This window comes from Opisthocomus hoazin, chromosome Z (genome assembly GCF_030867145.1).
Source record: "Opisthocomus hoazin isolate bOpiHoa1 chromosome Z, bOpiHoa1.hap1, whole genome shotgun sequence".
NCBI classification, from domain to species: domain Eukaryota; kingdom Metazoa; phylum Chordata; class Aves; order Opisthocomiformes; family Opisthocomidae; genus Opisthocomus; species Opisthocomus hoazin.
This window is the reverse complement of record NC_134454.1, coordinates 29,513,424-29,539,288: the sequence shown is the minus strand read 5'-3', so window position 1 is coordinate 29,539,288 and position 25,865 is coordinate 29,513,424. Positions and strand designations below refer to the sequence as shown.

General features: G+C 39.0%; 1 protein-coding gene across 6 annotated transcripts in view; it reads right to left on the bottom strand.

Annotated features, from left to right (window-relative positions):
- The window catches only part of SSBP2 (single stranded DNA binding protein 2), a 202,138-nt gene that overhangs the window by 49,628 nt on the left and 126,645 nt on the right, over positions 1-25,865 (bottom strand). For 4 of the 6 annotated variants that reach the window (XM_075411740.1, XM_075411744.1, XM_075411741.1 and 1 more), the window contains exon 5: positions 15,508-15,597. The exons of the other annotated variants lie outside the window; for them this stretch is intronic. In XM_075411740.1, the coding sequence (XP_075267855.1) occupies positions 15,508-15,597 (90 nt within the window). The remainder of the gene's footprint in view (positions 1-15,507; positions 15,598-25,865) is intronic. 6 annotated transcript variants of the gene reach the window in all.

The following is a 25,865-nucleotide window of genomic DNA, read 5'->3' as shown; positions in this document are numbered from 1 at the left end:
AATGACTCCATGTAGTAAATTTCAAATAGTTCTTACGGTTCTTGACGATCCACAGATACAAACACTGCACGGTTCTCTAGGCAGGAAAATATATAAACAACTGGGAAGCACAGCTAATGTTTTGATGAATGTAAGTATCCACAAAGATCCGAACAGCATTGCAGAAAATGGTGAGATACTGATGTTCAAGTACAGTTCTAAAAAATTTACAGTTTTGGACTAGCATTTATTGCTTAAGTTTGCCACAAAAATTCTACCACCAAAAGAAAAACTTACATATTCTAATTCTTGCGTCTGTTACTAAACTTCTCCCTTTCCATCACCAATGTCATGTTTGTCCACAAAAGGCTCTACTAAGATGTATCTGTATCAAGAAACCCAGGAAATTCTGTCAAACTTTTTAATGAAAATAAATTAAACACGAACCGATTGTTACTAAATGAGGAGCAATTTTTTTCAAGTCTGACACACACACACAACATTATTAAGCACTAGGCATTCTGAAAGACAAGAACTCAACAGTAGGCATTCTTTGTCACGTGGTATTTCGCTCCATCCTTTGTAATGAAGAAAAACAAGCTGACATTCAGTCTCTGACCTAATTTTACTTTATTGTTAAGAGTTTCTGAAATAACCATGGCTTAGGGAGGAATCCCCATGGGCCTACATTTCTTAGGGCTAGTAGCTGTCTCTTTCCTTGACTTCTTGGAAACTTATTCCTCCCCTCTGTTAAAGACATTGCAGCAAATGCATCACAAAAACTAATGGGTTCAAAATATGGGCACTAAATTAAAATCAGATTTTGAATCGGTCCATGCAGTGCTTGTCTTCTGAAGAAAAAAATAAATCTTTCAATTGTTGAAGACTCTGACACTTCTGCCAGCTACCTCAGCCTTGTGTCAATTCAAAAATCAGCATCTTGATAGTCTAAAACCTTTAATGGATCCCCACACTGAATTCTCAGCAAGACAGACTCTTATTTGTCTCAGAGTTCAGCAGGGTGACTGGATAAGTGCCACGCCAATGAATCAAACACTTCCTTGCTTATCCCTGCTAGCAGGGAGGGAGAGGGCTGTCAGCAACACAGAGAGTACAAGAGCACTTCTTCCACCTAAGGATTATAGACATAGGACTCTTAGTCAGGGTAAAAACAGAAAGAAATAATTAAGCTAGAAAAATATGCCAAAAGATAGGTAAGGTGATTTAATAATGCAGCAATAACTTTAGCTATTGGGTAGGAAGAAGACAGAGGGGCAAAAAATATTCTCTCCTAGAGCTCTCCTTGTGCAAAAGGATGTAGGATACTCCTCAAATAATACATCTGGCATTTCACGGCCAGATCTTAGCTTAAGATGTTTCAGAGCCTCTCTAAGGGAAACCATGCTCCCAAAGCTGATCTGACTGAGGAAGAAGGGTATTACCAGAGGGGCTCCATTCCACAGTAATTTCCAGGGATGAAATGGCTCTCAAGGGTTTCCAGTCAGTACTGCAGCCTCCAAGTCCCTCTAATCTGCAGCAGGGACATTACGCCAAGTACGAGGAGGTGTAAACAGCGCCACTGCTCACTACCCTAAGCTACAATTAACTTCTCAAATGCAGTTCAGGAACTGGCACATACACTAATGTATTAAGAAAAGCAAAAAAAACCCCAAATCCAAAAGAAACAAACCAACCAAACCAAAAACTGGGGGTGTTGGGGGTGGGGGAGAGGAAGGAGAAGAAAGGAACACGAAGAAAACAAACTAACACGCAAGAATGTCATATCTAAGCCACAACTGAGATGGAGATGCCACCAGCATTTGAAAACGTGTCACACAAATTGCAGCAACAGCAGAAGATTCCGGTAACTGCTTTGGAGAACAGCCAACTAAACACATCTGTGAACCCCAGTGTATTATACTTACTGCCTTCGGGTATAAAATTCAGGGAGCTGGTATCACAAAAAGCATCTTGAAGGCAAGATCTCATGCAGCTGAGACCAAAGGAATGTCAGGAATACAAGCAGAAGTTTCTACTAAACTGGGTGAAAAAGAAGCCAGAGAGGAAAAACCTTTTGTGTAGTCACTGCAGAATATATGTATTTATCAACTTAAAGTGAAAAAACAACCCACCTAAAAGGAGAAAAGTACTAAAAAAAGAATACTAAAAAGATACTGAAAGAAGAGAGACTAGATAAGATAAAATAAATACGTGAAATGTTAAATTCAGTAAGCTCCCTGCTCTTACTTACGGCATCCTCTCATGTCGAATTTTTAAAAATACCTAGAAAAAATGTTAAGAACTTGATGATGGTGCCACACATTCTAGTATTTTTTGTTACCTTTCTGCTAGAAAAGAACCCAATTGTGTGCAGGGAGAGTAAAGGGTAATTTATAACCTGTGTATTCAATACAATTTTGTGAGTACAGGCTTGGAGCAGACCTGCTGGAAAGCAGCTCTGCGGAGAGGGAACTGGGTGTCCTGGTGGATGACAGGTTGACCATGAGCCAGCAGTGTGCCCTGGCTGCCAAGAAGGCCAATGGCATCCAGGGATGCATCAGGAGAAGTGTGGCCAGCAGGACGAGGGAGGTTCTCCTTCCCCTCTACTCTGCCCTAGTGAGGCCTCATCTGGAGTACTGTGTCCAGTTCTGGGCTCCCCACTTCACGAAAGATGAGGAGCTACTGGAGAGAGTCCAGCGGAGGGCTACGAGGATGATGAGGGGACGGGAGCATCTCTCCGACAAGGAAAGGCTGAGGCAGCTGGGCTTGTTTAGCCTGAAGAAGAGGAGGCTGTGAGGGGACCTTATAAATGCCTATAAACATCTTAAGGGTGGGTGTCAGGAGGATGGGGCTAGACACTTTTCAGTGGTGCCCAGCGATAGGACAAGGGGCAATAGGCACAAACTGAAGCACAGGAAGTTCCATCTGAACATGAGGAAGAACTTCTTCCCTCTGAGGGTGACGGAGCCCTGGAAGAGGCTACCCAGAGGGGTTGTGGAGTCTCCTTCTCTGGAGATATTCAAGACACGCCTGGACGCAGTCCTGTGCAGCCTGCTGTAGGTGACCCTGCTTCGGCAGGAGGGTTGGACTAGATGACCCACAGAGGTCCCTTCCAACCCCGAACATTCTGTGGTTCTGTGATTCTGTGAGTTGTGTGTGCATGTACAATGTAAAAATCTTGTAAAATGCTATTGTTCGTAATCCCTGGGAACACAAAGGGACAAGCAGAGAGTGAGTTTCTCAGTAGTGAAGTCTTTGAATAAGCAACGTTGAAGCACAGTAGTCTCACTGCCTACATTTTGGTTCCAGTATTCAGGAAGAATGACTTTACCAAAATTATCCACCAGGAAGCTAATGATATAAAGGCACAGAAGCTGGCACTATTATCTGCCAGTTGTGTAATTCTTACTCTGTCTCTTTTTAGTTGTTTTAGTGAGTCTAGAATATGGTATGGTTCAGTCTTCTTGTACCTAATACTGGTGGAATAAGAGAATTTAGCAGACGGTGTTCTACTAAATATGACAGATTTCAATAGATCTATTTTTCTTTAAATTTACTTCCCTTCCAAAACCTGGGAATATACTCTACTTGCTTACAAATGATTTGGGTTTTGTCATTGACTTTCTAATCGTTTTTTTTACTCATACTGTTACATTTATTCACCACATTTTGTCCCACATACATAGTGAAATTTACAATAATCCACAGACAAATAACTAATCCTGAACACTGCTTACATTTCAATTCCTATTGGGACTGGATTCCTAATGAGATTGAATTTACCGTAAATGTATCTATCTGTTCCAATACATACGTACTACTTGATACCCTATGACTTGCTATACCGGATAGCACACTCATGTAACAAACACACAGCAGGAAAACAAGTAAATGCAGTTCAGAAAAAGTTACTGTATTTATTGGGCATAAGTCATGGAGAAGTTGCAAACATCCGCTAACCATGAGAATACCAAGAGCCAAAATGCCAGCAAACCAAGCTTGGGCTGGGGAGAATAAAATGGAATCAATATTGCTTGAACAGGAGAACCCTGTCTACATGGCACGAAAAAAACCCACCCTTATCAGTCAGGGTAGTTTAAAATAACAGTACTCATCTAGACTCACATTAACATCTTCCCAGCCAGGTGTACTAAAAGGCGTTTTAAGCTTGGGAAAATATGTGTTTGTCTGGTTAAAGCAGGACAGAAGGTATGTGTTCAAGCACACCATTGATCTGATTTAAATTCTACGTTTAAGGCTGCAGCAGAAAGCAGGGCAGTAGCTCAGATGGTCTCATCCAGCCAAAATACACGCACTGAGGCTGATCAGGGTGACTTGCTCAGTGAGACGCGTGGAAGCCCCAGGAGGGATGTCCTCAACGCACTGATTGCTCAAGTCATTGAAGGTGTCCCTTGCGCCACTTGGCCATCCTGCTGTGCCCAAGATGAACGCTCCTACAGGAGATCTCACGGAAGGGAAGGTGCTTCATGTGTCTCGGGTACTTCAGCACAGTGCCAGCCATGCCTGACCAGCCTTGAGCAAGCGGGCTCACCTGGACACCTCTGCCTGCCTGGGGCAGCACCACCCCGCTGAGGAAGCAGCGACGGGCAAGGGGAGAGAGGGTCCGTCCCTAACAACAGCTCCATCCATACCTGGAGGAGGATGTTGCATCTATGACATGCTCTTACTGCATTTTACATGGCTCACGAAAGCCGAGCAATGGGTTCTTCTTGCACCAGACAGTGCTCCACAGGGCTTCCCAAAAACATCTCTAAATTCATGGTTTTAGAAACAAACAAAAACAATCGACAACTGTTTTTCAGAATCCTTTTTTCTTTTTTTAACCTGCATTATCAAATTTAGAACAAACTCCTTACATTGTACATCTCAGCACCCTGAGAGGCAGATGATGCTTCTAACTGGAGAATATCTCTTAGGGGAGTAACAAGAGCACACACCAAATCACAAAACACGCAGTGAAACACATTTTTAGCACTCAGTATAGAAAAGGACTGAAATGGTATTAACTGGTTTGTATAATTCAGTCACCATAATCAGCACAAGCTCTAAACACTACTTATTACTAGAAGCTGAAAATAACCACAGACTTAATTTCTACACACTACCACAAATTATTTTAAATTTCCTGTCTGCCACTTCAAAGGCAGGAATTGTAAGAGGGTCCAAGCTGCCAACATCAAGGTCATAAGCCAGACTGGAATACTCATAACGACCAAATCTCTTCCTTTATTCACTTAAAGTTCTAAGTGGCAAGAAGTGAAATAAACCAAAAATCATTGCTCTCCTCTCCTTCATTAAAAAATTAATTCACTTGCCAAGTTGCATATTCTGTCTCTAAGAATACAATTTCTGTTAATTTTTTTTTGGTTTTCGAACTCCATTCTTGGTTAAAAGGACTGACATCACTTAACTATTTACAGCCCAAACAATGAGATATAAGACTGCTTGGTACTTTTATTTCATTTTCTTACTGTAGTAGCAGTACTGAAAAATGACTAGTAAGTAACATGTTAATATATCTCCTTAAGACTCCGACATTTTATAGAACGGTTTAGAGGTGCTTTACAACTACCACTGGTGTGCATGCTTCCATTTGTAATGAAATAGGGTTTTGCACTCTTGAAGAGCTCCAGTGGTGAACCATAAAATATGTGTGAATTTCCTCTACCATTTTTTGTGGACAAGTCTATCAGCGATAACAGTCACCACAGTGTATAAGACACTCTTGATTAACACGTTTCAATTCTAACCAGGACCAAATGAAATTAGCTCTTAAAATGACACTCCTGTTGGCACAACCCGCTGATAAGCACAAACATGTAACTTATACTCTGCTATCATAGTTTTTTAACAAAAAATTATTTTGCTATTCACTTGCATTTTACTGTTAAATATACAACCCTTCTTGCCCTCCTTTGCACCCCAAATGACTACTACAGTGTTAGAAGTCTTTCTTTTGTATTTTGCTAAAGTATTTCAGGGATTATATACAGGTTACACATTACGCATCTTGTAATCTACCAGTACAAATCAAACCAGCTGTTTTCATCGACGCTATTTCACACAAAATCATGTTAAGATTCTCAGCATTGAGACAGGTTTCCTTCCTGCATCGGCCTTTCCTCAAGACCAAACCTATTTCCATGAGCAAGTTCTCCTCTGTGCTTCAGATGGAGATCTCTGAAAAAATAATTTTATTATTTGTGGTTTTCTAAGAGCAGCCCGACATGCTCTGACAAGCTATAAATACCAACAGTAAGAGGTTTGACTTAAGAGTATCGAGTAAAACTAAAAATCTTTTTTAAAAATCAAAGAGCCTTCCACAGATATCTGTCTTACCACATCTAAAATTCCAAAAGTTACAACAATACTAGCATTTCAAACAAAATTAATGCTTTACCCCTGGTCAGGAAATACAGAACTCACTCTACTATATGAAAGAATGCTGCAATACACATCCTGCACACTCTGCATAGAAAAATGAAGAAACAAAACCTCTTAAAAAAAAGAAAAGGAACAAAAATCTTCTGTGCCTAGCTAAACATTTCTCTGTGATGCTAAAAGCAGGATCTGCCCACTTGCCTGACTGCCTCTCCAGAAATTTGAGAAAGTAAATAAGACTAATTTTGATGATAGATGATCTTTAGGAACTGTACTGTTATTACACCTGTCTCACTTTGTGGGAAATACCATTATCTCATGCTCAAGAAGATTCAGCAAGTGGGAGAGAAAGGGGCTAAGTTCTGCATGTGATAATAACAGAAGTTTTGAAAGAAACACTATTTTAGAAGGGCTATTGGCTATTACCTACATGCATTTTAAACCAGGTTAATAGTTTTTAATTTTTATTAAATGCAAATACTACAGAAAACAGAGTACTGCAAAGCTTACAAGTTAAAACCAAACCATCAATAAGTATGACTTTTTTTAAAAAAATAAACAAACCGTGCTTTTAGAATTCAGACATCATACACACAGACCACTAAGCTTCAGAAAGCACTTTCTTAAATTTAGTAAACCTTCTAGTCACCCCTGATTATGATATATGATTGATTTTCTGGACCAACTTTGACAATGACAAGCTGGAGTTTGTTACCCCTGCTGTTATAATTAATAAATACATTATTTCAAAGCTACATGCATTATCACCATCCAAGGATTTTGGCTTCAACCCCAAGCACTTGTGGCTCACATAAAAAGCCAGAGTCAGACTGTGACAGGAACTGAATTAACCTCAGTGTAAGGAAGCATCATATATAAATGACAGCCCTTCCCCTACTCTTCAGTACCACTTCAGCAGCAACTCTAAAGGCAATTTTGGTGTATCGTCAGTACACTTAAATTTCTGCAGTTTATCTCACTAACGGAGAACGTGAATTTTCAGGATAAGATTATGAAGTTCAGAACAGATCTGCCACGTAAACGACTTCTGACCAGTTCCACTCTTTCCCCTCGCACCACTCCACGGCCAGCAGTGGGTCTGTGGCTGCTTGAGATGGCAGGTGGGGGAAGTGTGGGCTCAGAGCTTATTTAGCTACTCGAGCTGAGCAGTTTTAATTTGTTCTAACAGTTACGAGCAGTAAAACCGTTACCACAACTGCACAATGGAATTATCAAAGCCAGCAGATGTCGGACACCTTTATCTTTTTAAAGCTGACTTTATTCCTGGTATTTAGAGAAAATGAACAAAAAAGAGAGCTCAGACATAAACCACTTACAGATCTTTCTAGATGCTACTCCCCTCTCAAATAGTCTAAAAGGTCAAAATATTTTTTAAAATGGAAATATTTTAAAATACAGTGTGATACTGGCAAGGACAAAACTGTACACATCCCAGTTCTGCATAGAATTAGACATAAGCATAATATTATGCACTTCAGTATTCCCAGTAGGTGTTAGTCTCCTATACTGGGGTGTATGCATTTAAAAATAATGGAGAATCCAAAAATACAATAAAATTATTCTTACTAACATTAATTATATAAACACAGGGGGGGAAAACATCCCCTCTGAAATCTATTTTCAGAGTTTTTCAAGGCTACCAAAGCAGCTACCTTTACTCACAAGCTGTGTTTGTAGCTCTGGTGACGTTTCATTCACTTACAGTTACATTCTAACAATCCACAATGCTTTTCAAGCTTCTGGGACTTCCCTGTACCTGCTCAGCTCAGGGCCCAATTCTTTAACTCTTCACTCCTTCACCTACAATTATCTCATTTGCTCTTCTGGAATTCAGGATGAGTGTGAACATGCAGCAAATCCAGCTAATTTTGCAGTCATGCTCCATTTTTAATCATTTTTAATGATTTGTACATTTTAGTTTTAAAAAAAAAGTACAGGCAATGCGGGAAAAGTGGGGAAAACACAAGGATCATCAGTGAAAGGTAAGCGACGAAGCAGGATGCTACCATAAAGAAGTGTGGATGCTTGAATGAAAATTCAGATGGGGGATGAAAAATGGTAACACCCTGGAAAACCAGGAAACTACGTGAGCATTAGGGGAAGACCATATTTTGAACAGTTCAGAAGGGTTTATAAAGAAACAAAATGTTTTTTAATCGATACAGACACACATCTTGGTCCTGCAAAGACCAGCCCGAGAGATGTCTGCATCTTCTAGCTTTAGTCACGTAATTTGGCAGCTGGAATTAGGAATCCTCATTCCTTCCGCAACAACGACTCCTCGGTGGGCAATTCATAGCAGCAACACAGTCACTCCAAAACAGCTTTAAAGGGACGCTGGAGGATTGCTCCCTCCTCATCTTCCTTACTGCTTGATGCTTGTTCAGATGAGCAATCTGTGAGGATGTTCTGTGAGTGCGAAGGGGCTGAGGCAGAGGACCACGTACGCAGCAGACCCCTGGCCAGTACAACAGTTTCCAAGACCTTAATACAGGCGAGCTAGATTAAAGTGAGTGCAAGGACCGAGTTGAAATGCCAGACGGGCTGGTTTAACCCCAGCTGTCATGGAACCAGAGGAGATGTAACGGTGCCGTATTTGGGAGACTTCAATCAATGGCTTTTAAAAAGGAGAAGATATTTTGCAGCCTTACATAGAACCCTACAAATCCATTTTCTTTTTATATATAAATAGATCACTATTTCTGTTTCAAAATGCAAGGTGTGTGTTGCTACTGATTTTTAATTCTTTTTGGTTATTTTCACTACTTAAATGCTATTTAAACTCATTTTTTATGGCAAATAGCAATGCCACGCAGGAAGAGAAACAGAAAAGTTCTTTCTGCTCATGTGTCTTACCATAATGGTGCTCTCCTAAAGCATTAGGTCCGCTCTACTAAAGCACAACAAGGCTAAAAATAATGTTGTAAGACAATATGGACTGAGCTAAAATGAGAATGAACAACTGCCACTAGATGGCATGACAGCCTTACATTACTCTGGTGGGCTGGGTTTGGTATTTTTCTTCCCCTTTATGTAAGAGGAATATGTAACATTTGTATTTCAAACATGGTGTCGACACATTTTTCCTATGTCATTCCAAGTATATTTGATGATCACAAATTGATCACAGAAATGAAGTGAACTACTTGACAATTCCTTTGGAATATGGACATACACTATGGAAATAAGGTTCAGTGGTAAGCTCAACTAGAACAAATTCTAACAAATTTGCTGATAAAAAAGCAATGCATTTAAAAAAAAGAGCACATCACTTATATATGAAAAGGTATAATCAGTGATAGAATTTAATATTTAAAAAAATTACCAAATGAACAAACTGTCAATTATCAAACAACCTGCTTCCTCTAAATCTCAGTTGGCACTTGTGTTAACTATTCAGCAGTGTCTCTCAGGTGAGTTAAGTACAAACCCAATGTTCTCATCAGCCTGAATGCCTTTAAAAAAACAGACAGGTTCCTTACACAGATGCAGACACAGCAAACTTTTGGTCAACCATGTAATAAAAGAGGTGAAGATAACTGGGGTTTAATTAAACATGCATTTATATGCTTCTCATAATTGCACTGAAAAAGTAAGCAATTAGGGTCAGATATTCAGCAATGCTAGTTGTCACTAATTTGGAAAAACTTTATGAATTACATTGGGTGAGAACATAGAATTCTGTATTTAAGTGTATTAAAACTGGAAAAGTAACTTAAAAGCAAATAAAATCCTGTGAAATCAATATTTCTCATTTTGCTTAAAAATTCAAAATACTTCATTGAACACAAGCTCCAAAACTTCCCTCTGGCCCCTGTTTATTTGCTTACTAAAGCTGATATTGTCCACAGAGATCAAATAAACAGTCTGCAAAAATACAAATGTAACATATCTCTATTTTTTTAGCCAGTTTAAAGACCAGTGAACATACGGATGGAAACGGACCAGCACTTCACTACCTAGAGAGCACTGGTGTGTGCTACGGAACAGAAGTGTATCCAGTCTTCAAAATTTCCATGATGGTACTTCCAAATGTTCATGTCGTTATCTTCTAAATGCATGCTGTACCATGATGTGCAAGTATAAAACATGATTTGTCTCCCATCTCTCTGTCCTCGAGAAGAAGGGAGTGAGGGTAGTACTGAACACTTTGAAGACCTTGCTCTGCCTGTATCTAAGATGGCTTTCACAAGTAACACTTCTGTACTGCACAGAACCAACCCTGGCAAAAAATGCTGATTGTCCTCAGGACAGAAACCAGAAGTAAGATTGGATGTGAAAATCTGGGAGTCTTTTAATTCTATGACCTAATCCTCTTTCATAATGAGTGGATGAATATAACTCACCGTAAATTAGTGTATTAGAACCTTGTGTAAAGCTTTGGCTGCTGACATTATATGCATCCTGTAATGCCTAGACCTGAAAGTAAACAATTCTTACTCTTCTTCAGTCCTCCAGTAGCTCTACTATTTCAGTATCTGACACGAGTCCAAAATGAGGGGTGAAGACTAGGGTCACATGGATCACTGTGGATGGCCATATGAAGAAACTAACAACAGAGTAATTCTAATGCTAAGAAATGGCACAAAAAAAGTCCTAAATGACTATTTTAGTAGCACAGTAGCTAAGTGCCCTGCTCACACCTTAGATCCATGTATAGGATGTGGTCTAGAGAGGAAAACTGGCAAACTGATGATGTATTTCAAGACTCAGACTGCAGTTAGATGACCATTTCAGAAATGTATACAGCCATCTTACCCTTATGCAATCTAAAATAGTTTTACGACTCTGTTGCCCAAGTAATTCATGATCTTTTAAAAGGATCATCATTTCTGACATTCTGTTTTACTAGGTGGAGAAACGTGGACAAAGGAAATTGAAACGACTTATTTCAGGTTACTCAGGAAAAATGTGGGTAACTTAAGGATGAATTGCACACCGCTTTTTAGCATCCAGGCTCACACTCTGATTCCCAACCATTATCCCTCTCTACGGCTCCGTATTTAAAAAAGCAATTTACCAGCAGCACTGACCCACCAGACATCATCCTCACAGAACTGCACTTGACCCATTCTTTCAGCCTGAGACAAAATCAACTCTAAAACTTTTTTTGGTTTTCCTATTTGGAGTTTAAGAGTCTTGTATAACAGAACTGTTGTCTTTGCTCCTCCTACAGTTCCACATATTCAGTTCTGCTGCTAATGAACCCAGAGCAGATTTGGTTACTGTATGAACCCAATGTATTTCCAGAGTACTACCTATTGTACGTAATGAAAGCAGATGAGGATAAAGAAAAAAAGTAGCTATGAAATTTAAAGTTACATTAACTACGTACACACCAGTAGATGAAATTGAGACAACTGTAACTCCACATGAATCTGTCTTCCTGACTTTTCAAATTTCATTTTTGACACTGTAAACAATTATCTTTTAAAAAAAAAGTCATTGAGCTGATGACAGTAATTGTGAACAACTCTATGACGTTCCTTTTACTGTATCATTGTCAGGCCAATGCCTTTGGATTTTGGACCGTCAGCACTGTAGTCATCATCATTCATTACCGGAACTGAAGTGTAAAAATACAAGTACAGAGAGATTTAAGACAAATTCAGCTGGTGGCTTCAGAACTCCACCTCTGTGGACCAGGCATAAAACAACAGAGACTGCTAATTAACATCAGTGCTAGTGGCCTCCATATACATGAAGACATCATTTTACAAAGAGCAGAGTTTTACCAGGTACTGTCTGAAAAACCATACTTCTCTCATATTTATCTACCTTCATGTGCTACACTAGCGCACTGCACTATTTTCTTTTATAAAAAATAAAATAAATGGATTTTCTTTTATAAGAAATAAAGGTCACGGAAATAATGCTAGTGGTCAGCAGTGCCAATAAAAAAATTGTACCCAGGTAACGTTTCTCGGTTCCCAGCACAGTCTTCACCTAGGTCGCCATGCTCCCCTGAACTGTCTAGTAAGAAGCAATTACAGCAGCAAGAGCATCCATTTTGCTTATGTCCCAGTTAGTGGTTAGCGCCGCACACCAAAACAGAGCTGCAGTGCCAACCCAAGAGCCAGTACTGATGAGAAATGAAATGACTTTAAATCATCTCACAATTCTGAGTTAGCCAAGCAGAGCTCAAAGGTAGTGGTCATCAACAGCTTCAGCTTAGGCCAATCCAAACATTTCATGAAGCAACAAAAGGCAGCTTTATCACTCCCAGATGACCTCCTAGATCAATTTTAGGTTGCAAAAAGTTGAAATACTATGTTTTTGTAATCCAAAGTAGTGAACTACATGTAGATATAAGCACTATTCTCCCACTGTTTCTATAACCGTCCAACTCTTACAAAACAAAATTGTTCATTTTCATCACCTATGAGCGAGTTGCAGGTCTACATTCCAGCCTCTCAGTGAAACAACACTCGCATTTCATAGAAGCTTGTCAGTATTCAAACTAAGACTTATGTTTTCTGTGGTGCTTTTGGTTTTACTCTTGTGATCAGTCAGGATCAGAGGAAATGCAAAAGCGTATACAGAAACTGACTGTCTAGTTAAAAGTGTACTAGAAAGAAAGCACCTATGAAGGAATTAGGAGGTTTTGACCATGACTTTTTCTTGTCTTTTTGCCTGCTTTTCACAGCCACAAATGTTGCTCCTCAATTTTCAAGGTTTACATACATGGCTATATCTGCCACTGTATTTTCTTGTCTTCATACAAATCAACACTGGTAAGATTCAGCTCCGTCTCGAAGTATTACAACCAGATATTAACTGCTTCTTGACAACCCTCACTCCAACAACACAACACATTGTCATGGACTGTCTGTGCAGATTTGCTTTATACACACCTTCCTCACAGTTTCAGCACACTGTTAAGTAACTGACGGGATTTTGGCTTAGCTCCCCTTGCTGGGATTGCTCTCAACCATATCAAGGTGTCTGCTACCAAACTTGCAGTTGGATTTGCTAACTAGCACGTTATTTCTTTACGTATATTCTTAAGCAGATGACTACAGCAAAAACTAATAATCTCTTGAAAAAAGTTTATTCTGTTGACAAGGCCATTCAACTGGGGAAGGGAGATCTCTATCAGCTAAAACTGTAAGGGACTAATCTTGAGTACTGCATGTTACAGAGAGCCACGATGGCACAGACCCAGTAGTTTCAAAGAGAGGTGAAGGGTGATGTCTGGAGGAGTCCAGATCAGACTGTGCAGACCAGCTCCTGGAACCTGCCTTGCAGAAGACCCACTGGCCGTGCTGTTGAGGTGATGATAGCTCTGATTATTGTCACAAACTGTGTTACACTGAAAATGGATTTTCCTCTGTTTATTTTCAATTGCAGGCCTTGCAAAAAGAGCAGGCTGTTGGTGGGGCTTCAAGTAAGACTGAAGTCAGATACTGACAGACAAGGTAAGTTTATCCATACTTAATTTTCTATCATCTTGTCTTTCTTGTATCTTTAAAAATCTAGAGTGGCTAGAAGTCTTTTCACACTTCTAAAAACAAAACTCCCACACCCGCCTCCCACAAAACCTTTAAAACAGTTACTCTCTCCTCTATGCTCCACATACTTGCCTATCTGTACCCCTTCCCCCTCTTAGTTGCCCTCAAATACAATAAAAGAAGTAAACTTCAAACTTTAATTCCTTTGACATTTCAAGTGGAGTGGGTGGCTAAAATAAGAAAAAGTGAAATATTTATACAATCTAAAAATCAATATAAAACTGTGTTTAAAAAAATCTACCTAGCCAGCTGTTCAAAACAAGAAAAGCAGACATAAAATAATTAATCAGTTGTGCCTGCTCCTGAGGATTTTGTGACTGGCAACAGTAGGATATTTCCTACTTCACTTGCAAATATCTTTTCATTCATGTGTTAAAAAACATGCCTCAGTTCTTGAGTTGATCAAGGAAACAACATGATCATGCCAGGTTCAGGCTTTCTTTATGTAGGTATCAATACCCCAGATTGCAGTTTTTCCCTCTGTGATGGTGGGAAAAGGAAGATCATACAAATAATGTTTTCACTTACATACAGTATAAATAAAGACTGCTGATAACCTGCCATTTTTGTACAATCACCACTTGGCTAAAAGAAAAAATAAAATATTTCTTCTTTTTTTTCCAGATGAAATATGCTTCTTTTGTCTATATACCTCAGTGAAGAAGGAAAAAGATACTGGTCTCTACCTGGATTTCAGTGCTTTGTTTTTACAGAACATCCCATCATGATATTCTCCCCACATCACAATCCTGGAAATCTGGGTTGTTTCATTCACATCATGAAATCAAGTATGTGAAGTGGAAATAGCTGTTCTTCCTAAAGAACTATTTCAATGCTGAAGATGCTGCTACTTTTGCTCCTGCTGCACAGCCACTGTTTGCCCATGTGGAGAAAACCAGTCAAGCTTTGGCGCAGGGGAGACGCAAGCTCACTCATAGGAGCGGTCCAATCTCAAATTACAACTGTTAGGTTGGCCTTGCACTAAAAGCCGCCATTTTTTCCACTGCAGTATTCTGTATTGTTAATGTTCAAAGTGCTCACTGGGTATTTAGTTTCATTTATGACAAAAATTAATAGAAGCAGCACATGGTCTAAATTCTTGGCTTGTTTTTTTAGGCATTAAAGTTGAGATCTTCAACGTGCAAAGAGATGCTTGGTAGGATATTCTTTATCCCCTAGGTCTAATTCCCACAGAAACCGGAACATCTTAAAAATGTGGCCTGTGGCTTTATCACAGAGCTAAACATGACCAACAACATTCTTAAAGTTTCAATGCAATGTATGTATACTATGATAAGAAATTATTTTAAAATTACATTCAATCACTTTCAGTCTCCACTCAAAAACTGGCACCATTTCTTATCCTTGAAATTTTGAAATGAGTTGTGCTCTACTATTTCATAAATGAAATACTTGTCAGTCAGAAAGATCCCTTCTTTTTCACCTATTCACTTTTGTTAAAAAATAAACTCTGAAGTACTGCACCATACAGTGAGACATAAGTTTAGAACAGGACCTTTTCTACAGAGTTGTAAACAGTATTATGGAGGATTTTCTATCCTAAAATTCCTGTAATCATAATTTTTCTGAATACCTGAAAAAACCCCGGTGGTACAGGACCTACTGGCATGCCATCTCCTGGGGGAATGTTTCCTAGCACTGGACTGGGAGCTGCTGCAGCACTCTGAAAAGAACAAAGGGAAAATAAACCTTTGTCATTGCATGGTAGGCATTAAACCCCCCAAAAAACCCAAACCAAAAAAAAACCCCAAACCTGACCAAAATGCAGAAAGTAATTCTCTGGATATGTCATAATGTCATTGTTTCATCTGAAGGTAAATTAAAATCGCATTGTTTTTATAGTCTTCGCTTATACAAGTATAATGATTTGTTAAATAACATATGTGTGTTGAGGGGAAGGATGCTAGAGATTGCACGGATATACAAATATGTGTCAGTTCGACAAATCTTGACTAGATTTTAAAAAACGTTGCATCTGAATGTGTCTACATATATACAAATGTGAAGGTAAGTCGCACACTTTTTGTTGTATTATGTGTATAAACATCCTCACACATGCACACGGATATACATATAGCATAAACAAAGTAATTTATGCATTTTATCAGCAATTTGCAAGCACTTTAAAGATAAGCGGACTGTAAATTCTTTCAGAACTACATCAAGCTTCAAAACAGGATTCTGTTACAAACAGTACAAGAAGGAATGCTCACGATTCTGCTGGTAATGCTTATGATTTTACCAACCCCAAAACACCCACCATGACAAATTAGAAGAATTCAAGTTACCTTTTTAGAAGGGAAAAGAGTGATTTCTAAGAAGTGAATCAGAGGATGAAATTAATTACCTTTCCAAATCCTTCAGTTGGAATAAGCAAGTAAAGAATATTGCTTCTGGCATTCTGCAAGCAGGAGATCGTCACAAAAAGGGAAGCCAAACTGTTATTGTTGTCATGTATTGGAACCTCAATTACTTTTAATTTCTAGCAGTCTTCCTTCCTGCAATATGTTTCTGTAGGGCATAAGGCTGAATCACCTATAAAAGCTTACAATCTTCCGTGAAAGTACTCATGCACACGCAACACATTGAGAGCCACTTGCAGCCTATTAATGACTTGCCAATATCTGCCCTACTGAATGGCTTCTGTTTATTAACTTATCACTCTATTGTACGCTCACACTTGATAGCCAAAAGAAGCAGATCTGGAAATCGTATTTCCAGGTATTTGGCACACTGTCTAGTAAATTAGAGAATAATGCTGGAAAGATTTGAAAACTGGCACAAAGAAAGGCTGACCTTTTTAAACTAAGCAGAAAGGAAATGTTCAGTTAATCACCACAGATTTTTCAACGGCTTAAGCCATGCTTTAGAAAAAAATTTCTCCACAAGTAGCAATAGCATATTTAGCATCTCAGCTGTATGTTCTCTTCAAACAGAAGTCTAGAACACATCATTAAAACACAAAGACAGCAGAACGCGCTGGCGTCAGAACTGAGTGCAGGACCTTGATTCACTAGAAACCCCTGCAATCAAGGGTCTTCTTTACGCAAGGATCTGTTCTGCAGCATCAGTGTTAAAATACTACACAATTGCAGCTGACAGGAAAAGCCAGCCAGGTGAGCTGGATGTAGCAAACACTTTTGAATGATATCACTTTCTCATGGGAGGCTACCACAAACCAACCTAACCAGCCTACAAAGCTGTAGCGAATAAAGACATTCGTCTGCTAGCCACTGCCGTTCTTTGGGCATTGCCTGAAGTTCATGAGACATAAGTAAAATCATGCAACTCCCTGGAAGGTCTCAAGTACTTCTCTCAGGTCTGTGCCAATCTCTTCGCCTTCCATACAGAGGGGAAAATAAGCAAGTGGTGTGAATGCACAGAAATAACTCCTGAAGAACAAAGCAATCTTGTTACCCCTTCCTTTCTTCCTCATGGCTTCTGTGAACATCCTCCAATTACTTTCAGATTATCTACATTTCCAAAGGAAGGAAGTTTTCAGCAATTTTTTAAGCAAAAAAATGACCTGTTTAAATGGAACATTGGGTAACCATGTCAAGTAAAATCATGAATAGGTGCAGATACAGTTTGAGTGAAGTATGCTGGCTATTATTTCGATGTGTACAGGTTTTCTAGATGAAGAACGACAACACTAGCATCATTGATGGAGAAAATCAATGACATTAAAAGCCTGAGCATCTTAAAATGTCCAAAACAGCCCGCACTGCAGTTTCTGACTAAGAAGCAGTAGCCCATTAAAGGGGCACTAATAATGATGAACCTTATTACAATATAATCCCTCCTTGCATACTAATTCCTGATTGTCCCTATGCTACCTTAGCTGTGTCTGTCTCTGCTGGCCCTGAAATAATCACGGCAGTATGTCCAATGGAGCCAATGCTACAGAATAAAGCATTTGAACAGACTATAATAAATCACCAGGCAAACACATCTCAACACTATGAAGTCAGATAGGCAAAATATCGTTAAGCTGTGAGATCTCAGAAAAAGAGTTAAGCAGCACCTCCTCTGACACACCACCAGTTTTCAGAAGTCCCCCACACCAGGTTCCCTCACCCCTGCTCGTCTTATTTCAACTAGACTATACCAGGAACTAATGCACATCAGAATACCTTAATGAACTCAAGGGGTCTTAGATGTCCTCCTCAACCATGGCCTCCGCCAGAGCCCACAGGCTACGGAAGGATGCTTGTAAGAGAAGGAAGCAACAACTTCTCAGGATGCAGTGCTCCTACAGGGATATAGCGATCTGTCCCCACTGGGTTCATGCCGTTCCCCACACTTTTGAAAATCACTTTAACAGAGAAGAATGGTAAAATATACTTAATAGTTTAAAAAAAGAGAGAGAAGGAAATAATGATTATTCCAAAACAGGGGGAGAAAAGGATTTAAGTTATATCTGTTAAGATTTATGTTAGCCATTAAACCTCTCGACAAGGCTTTGTAAGGAATATACCTGAATATAACATTTTCGTAATTGTCTCAACAGTGGATTTTTTTTTAAAAATACATTTTTTTAATTTTTTTTTTATCTGACTTAGCACTGATACCAGACAAACTCAGCTTTGTTCCTCGGTGAACCTCAGAGATCAGCACATGACTCTCCAGGACTGGCAAAATGGGCACAGAGCAATTCTTTTGTCTACTGAGCTATGAACAACCATAAGTCTACCTCACACATGTAACGAAACGCATTACATTCAGAGGTGCCACTGATTCTAGTAAAGGGGATATGGCTCCAAAGTAACCACTTTTTATGAGGAGTGGGTTTTGTCAACTTTGTTGATAAAGGAGGCACGTAGAAAGGATCCAGATGAAGCCAACAAGTGATACTGGAGAGCATCTACAGCCTCCTCAGAAAGCCTTCCACTTGAGGACTAAAACCCTATTCTGATGAGCTCCCCAGAGGGTGGCCAAAAGGTCTGAGCAGTGCTACCATGGATGTTGGAGGAATCATTTGTGACGACAAAGGGGGAAGAAAAGTAAGGTCTTGTGCAGATGATCACACAACAAGTGATCCAGACCGATTTACTCAGTTTTGGTTCTTGTGATTTCTGGAGCAAAAGGCCTCAAGTAGAAGGGAACCAGCTCTTTGCTTCAGGCTAGTTACTCAAAATTAAATTCATTTACTAATGTTGGCCATTTTTTTATTGTGGACCACGATATTTCAGGGAGGTATTCAATGTGTTGATTTTAATTGGCCTAGTTATTTGAGACTTCATTACACTGTGCAGTTTACAGACACGTGCACAAAACCTCTCCTCTGTATTTCCAAGTGGGAAGAAGGACAGAAAAATGTGAAGTTTGAGTGGCCATAACAGCAGGTCAGTTTTACCAACATCTGAAGTACTGCTTAATAATTGTAAGAATATTGTAGTTATAGGAATTCTGCAATAGTCCAGTCTTCGGTGTTACGGAAGCTTCTATTTCTGTCTTTCATTATGTAATGTACCAGGGTTTTTTCTTCTGTTTTCATGTTTGTTTGTTTGTTTGCGATTTTCTTCCCTAATGGGCAATGAGGTCCCAAAACCAGAAATAAAGCATTTTCAGTGTTCTAGGTATGTTACGTTCTTAAGCTTGTACTATCCAATGAACGTTTTAAGAACTTATATCAGGTAGATCAATAAACAAACCTGCAACTGCTGCACTGAAATATTCTTATTTATTCCACCTGATGAATTATTCAGTTCTTTTTTCACAGTCCCACAGCAAACCATGGCTTTTTTTGCATGCATTACAAGTTGTTCATCATTTATACTTCCATTAGTTTGACATTTTAAATATTTGCAATTTGCTTTCCCTGCTTTCCATAAAAAGATGAAATAGGAAAATTAAATGGTCTAATCTTTTCGTACAGTATCCTACCTCCTTAAAAATGGGAAACTGTATTTGCTTTTGTAGGTAAAATACTGAATTTATGGTATCTCTCTACAATTATTAATTAATATGGTGTACTTGAATGAAACTTGGTGTGGCCACTCTTTGCTCAAACCAAGCTACGCTTGACAAAGTAAAAATACATTATTATATTAAAAAAAATTGAAACTAGCCACAGTTTAGGCTGTTTTTTACAATAAAGAAATCACAAAGTAAATAAAAATAAAATAGGTTAGTTATTCCATTAGTACAGTAACTGAAACATAAAAATAAAATATAAAAATACAGAGAGAAGTCTGCAAGACATAGATAATTATTTGAGGCTATCGCAAGAAGTGGTTTATGACAGAAGCTCATAGAAGAAATTTATTTGCAATTAAGAATCTTACAAAGGAACAGACTTGACTTTAACCATGAAAATCCTCACCCAGCTCACTGACAACCTCAGCATTTAATTTCAGGTGTTTCACCTGGAGTAAGACATCCTTGTTTTTATCCAAGGTAAGAAGTTACTCATGTTACTAAATTTTTCCATGAAAAGGAGATTTCTAATTTCTTAGAAGCCTACTTAATGATGAATGATGAAATCTTCTTGACAACGGGTGAGGGAAGTTGACCTCATATATAAGACAGATCCATGGCCACTCTTGTCCACTCAATTCCCTCATCATCCAAGCTTCCTCCATAAAACTCCTCTACACCAGACCTAAATCTGCAGAGTTAGCTGGACAGTCCTTGTCCCTGCAGAATTTCTAGTGGTGTGTGCACCTGCTTCTTCAGCTGCAATTAAGCATCAAGCCAAACCCTCCTGCTACTGGCTTATTCAGAGGCAGTGTCCTTGTCTTCTGTGGCAAAGCATGAGCATGTTACTGGTGTGCTGTGAAGACCACGCAAGTAGAAGTCGCTGCTGGACTCCCGGCAGAGGCGGTGTGTCTAGATGACACTGAAACTACTGGCATCAGTGTCCATGTGCTTCATCACATTTTACTGAGTATTTTTGATACAACTATGTTGTCTTCTTTAGGAGAGCACTTAAAAAATTGTTGTTTCTCTTTTTTTCCTGAGGACAAAGAATAAATATTTAGTACTGATTTTTCAAGTTCGTGAATTCAGGAAATGATGGGAATTAGGGAATAAAATTTAGTTTGTTTGGGTTTTTTTTCCTGGCAAGACAAATGATGGATGATTACTATTTCCAATCACATTTATCACATTCTTAATTTCTGGTCATTGATAGTTCAAAGTGCCAGACATACTGTAGCCAATATTGTAACAAGATTAGCAAATTTCAATTTGTAAACACTTCAACTTGTAACTTTTTGAGTATTTCTAAGCCACGAGTTAGTTACTATAATAGTGCTTCATTATTTTTTACCTACCACAGACGAAGGAAAGAAATATTAAGAGGAACTACATTGACTAACCACTACAAACCTTCTCATTTTCTCCAAGATAGAACATAAAACTATTCACGACTCTTAACAAAAAAAAAAAAAAAAAAAAAATTATGTTTAAATAAGCTGTTACTCCTCTTACAGAGCCTTTGAACACTCAGCTGTACACAAAAGAGCCTAACCTCTAAATGAGCAGCCACGGTTTACTTCAATTGAATTTAAGATCTTGCCCAAAAAGGCAGATTCATCACATTGACAGAAGCAAGCCATTTGAAAGATCCGCATCACACGACCTAATTACATCTTCTTGTTGTTCCATTGATATATATTAGTCTAAAATGTTTAATTTCTGTTCTGTTATAGGAAGGCATTCACGTGACAGCAGTACTCTGAGAAGTGTAATTGTAAAAGGTCATAACGCTGCTCCTCGTAACTTCTCAGGTTTTCCTCAAATCACCCGCTCCTTACAGTTTGATCTGGACTTTGGTGTTGTGTTTCCGTTCACCCCATCTTCTACATTATTATTAGTGACAACGAACATATAATGACATATTATAATTCTTCTGTGATTAGTGAAGTTGTACTATCTGTTATTAGAAGAAAAAAAAAATCACATTTAATCTTTTTTGGGGGGGGGGAAATGGTTTTTTCAGTTTACATCAGCAGACCTGTTCACGAAGAGAAGACCCGTTGATGAGGACTCCATCCATTCTTCTCTCCCCATGAAATAATCCTACCCCCAAAACAACCTCAAGCAAAGCTTCCCTGTATCTGAAGTAGGATTACAGTTTGTTTCCCAGTTCTCAGTCTCAGGTTTTCACTCTACTTAGCTGAGATAGTGAAATTCTATTACAGAACTGAAAACCAGGTACTAGGTTGGAAGTATACTGTTAAGGGTAAGAGGAAATTATTTTTAAGGAAAGCTTTGTTATCAACGAATAAAAAGATTTCAAACTCCTGTCAACAGATAGCATTTCAGTCCTGTCTCTTAGCTGCTGCTTCTTGGATTATTTAGAGCACAATTTCCAGACAAAGATTTCTTTAAAGTATGGTTATAAAGAAAAGTTATCTCAAAATGAACCTTTATTATTCACTCAAAGTTACTAAAATCAGTGCTATGCATAGGTATCAACAGAATGTTCACTTCAAATCAAAAGTGCAAAAATAATTTGTGTTTTATATACGGAAATAAAGTATAAAATTTCTGTCCATTCTTTTTCAAAACTGAAGAGAACTATACTTAAAGCTGAATACTCGGCTTTTCCCACTTCTTTATGAAGATGCAAAAATAGTATTTCAAATAATGTTTTCATACCATTTTCTAGGAAAGTAACAGCACTAATTTCAGCTTAATTCCAAACCCTGTGTGATTCAGCAATCTATACCTATGTACAAAATCGAAGCACCAAAGGCTAGCCAACCGAGTTGTCACAATTTTGATAAAAAGCAACAGTATTATCAGATTCATCAGTAATAACCATGCTGCTGACAAGTTAAAGGCACTTGAGGACACAAAACACTGTTGTTGCAGCTTGGAGCCGAGTTGCAGTGATATTTCAACGAAATGACTTCTTTCCAGAAGTGACACTTACACTCCTCCTCCAGATTCCCTGGAGACAAAGACTGCTTCGGTTTGCTAGCTTAACCACAAAATACTCAACATGCTATTTTTTTCTAGGCTGCACCTCCAGATCACATCTTTGTTGAATAACCGACATCGCAGACCACAGGTTTAACCCACTGCCTTCCTCATCACAAGGAATCTGAATGACGGTGTGTGAAGATGTTTCTCTTAAAAAGGAGTTAGCAAGAAACTGATCAGAGGAAATTATTTAACTTACATGATTGTAACAAGTTACACGTATCCCATTGAATTTTTTCATATATCTTATCGTATCGAAGCATTGCTTTTACAGTCAAAATTGCTAAAACACAAAACTACTATACAATAATACACTACTGCCTTTTCTCAGTATTTTCCAAACAGCTGCTGGGGTCATGATAATACGACTGCAAAACAGACAAATATTTCTGCAGAATTTTAATATAGTCAAATATGGCTAGCTCCTGAAATCATTATTCCAAGTAACTTTAAATGGTGACTGATCATAGGGTATCCTCTCCAATCTGGTCAAAGAAAAGTACCTAAAGCTGATTTCCAGAAACACTGTGCTTATGCCACCTATCAGCCTGAGTAATAGCCACATGATCACTGTGCTTAAACCACAACATACTGCATGAAGCGCAGTCTTTTCTTCCTGCTCAGAAAATTCACAGTTACAGAATCACAGAATGGTAGGGGTTGGAAGGGACCTCTGTGGGTCATCTAGTCCAACCCCCCTGCCGAAGCAGGGTCACCTACAGCAGGCTGCACAGGACCTTGTCCAGGCAGGTCTTGAATATCTCCAGAGAAGGAGACTCCACAGCCTCCCTGGGCAGCCTGTTCCAGTGCTCTGTCACCCTCAGAGGGAAGAAGTTCTTCCTCATGTTCAGACGGAACTTCCTGTGCCTCAGTTTGTGCCCATTGCCCCTTGCCCTGTCACTGGGCACCACTGAAAAGAGCTTGGCCCCATCCTCCTGACACCCACCCTTCAGATATTTATAAGCATTTATAAGGTCCCCTCGCAGCCTTCTCTTCTTCAGGCTGAACGAGCCCAGCTCCCTCAGCCTCTCCTCGTAGGGCAGATGTTCCAGTCCCCTCACCATCCTTGTAGCCCATCCTTGTACCATTAGTTGGTACAATTGTGCTAGTTAGGCTAATATGACAAGACTATCTTCTATCCTAACTTTCACTAGTAATTAAGCTGGTTGGCATGGTGTCTTTTAATGATTTATTTAATCTAATTGTTAGACTCATTTTGTTTCCCAAATATTTTAAGGTTGCCATAGTATTGTATCCCAGTTTCAATGTCACTGCACTCCACAACAGTCAAGTGCTCTCCCATTTTAAGAAGATAGTGATTAATAACAATAACATTAAAGTTTCTCTGCATATCTCGATCTTTTCCAAGATATGACCCACAAATGAACAAATACGCTGTGAGCTGTAAGACTCAATTTTAATTCTGAAATGTGAAGTAGACCAGTTTGGGTTTATCCTTAGGTCACTTAGGAGTGACTCAACAATCTTCACAATACATGCACACCTTCAGAAAAAAACACAACAAAACAAAACTCAGTAATTCCCCCTCTATCCAAAAAGGACTTTTGTCTCCATACGTAGCAGGGTAGAAAAGAAAGCATACACACAGAGAACTAAATGCTATTTCAGAGGGAGCTGAACTGCATGATAAAACTGGACTCCTCTGCTCAAGAAATCATATATTTGGGTTTTCTTCTCTAGACCATCATGTCATGAAATTAATCTGTAACAGCCATTACTAAAATACTAACTACAGATATATTCCTGTCTTTTTCAAGGCTGTGCTGTGCATGTTATTACTCTGTTCTAAAACATGAAAATATGTGACTTCACAGTATTGTAATATTGACAGCACATTTTCACAGACAGAACTTACTGAGGCAGCTATTTAGATTTTTATAACATTAGTGCCATTGTTGATCGAGTATTAGTGGTACATAACACAATGAAATTTCTTTACAGCCTTTAGCCTGACTTGCATTACTTTAAATTCAGTTGTGTTTCTTGTGTATACGGGTGCTGAAAAATAGATGCTTAATTCCATAATAAGTACATGGTCATCTGAAGACACTGGGAGACAGCAATTAAAAAACCCACACACAATATTCTTATTCTTTCAGATTTCTCTGTTTTTCTTAAGAGTGACGCTGTTTCCTAAATGTCCTGAAGTTAATTCTTTAAGGAGAAAGGCCAGCACAAGGCTAACACTTTCAGGAAAATAACAAGCACCTGAAAATTAAAGCTATATGCTGGAATACCCCTATTTACATACAATACTGAATAAACCCTACCATGCAAGACTAACTAGCCCAGTGAGGCTCATCTCCTCAGGTTCCCTCTACAGCCACCACAAAGAGGAGGGGTGCATCTTCTCCCATGCTCTACAAAGGTGACGCAGACAGACCAGCCTTACCAAGATTGAGGTTCACCTTCACGAAAATCCTCTAGGTATTCAAGTGTTTTTATTTCGACTGAAGCGTTGCTTGCAATGTACAGTTCACAGCAATTAAAACAAAAAGCAGTCCGCTATATAAGACTTTTGAGACATCTCTGTAACTTGAGTTTTCAAGAACAGCTAGAGTGTTTAATTGCTAATACTCATGTCTGAGAAAAACATTGACCATTTGAAGAAAAATATGATGAAGTTAAAGCTCACAGAAAGCTAGCCTGTAAAATATTTCATTTTTCTCACATCTGAATATCTGACTTTGGATAAATGTACCCTTTGTTTGGGTATTACATACAGTGCCTCAGGCGAGAAAACGAGATCTGTGGCACGCGCTCCAGGGCTTGCTGAGGACCTGAGCTGGGCACAAACACCCTCGCCGGGAAAAGCCCCGGCTTCAGCCACGAGTAGACTTGCTGGGTCCCAAAGTCACACTGCAAGGCAGGTAAAACCCAAGTGGCTGTCCCAGGCTGCTTCTCCTCGGCAAACCAATTATTTTACTCCCTGTGGTGTGAAAATCCATAGTGGTGATAATGAGAACTTGAATCTTC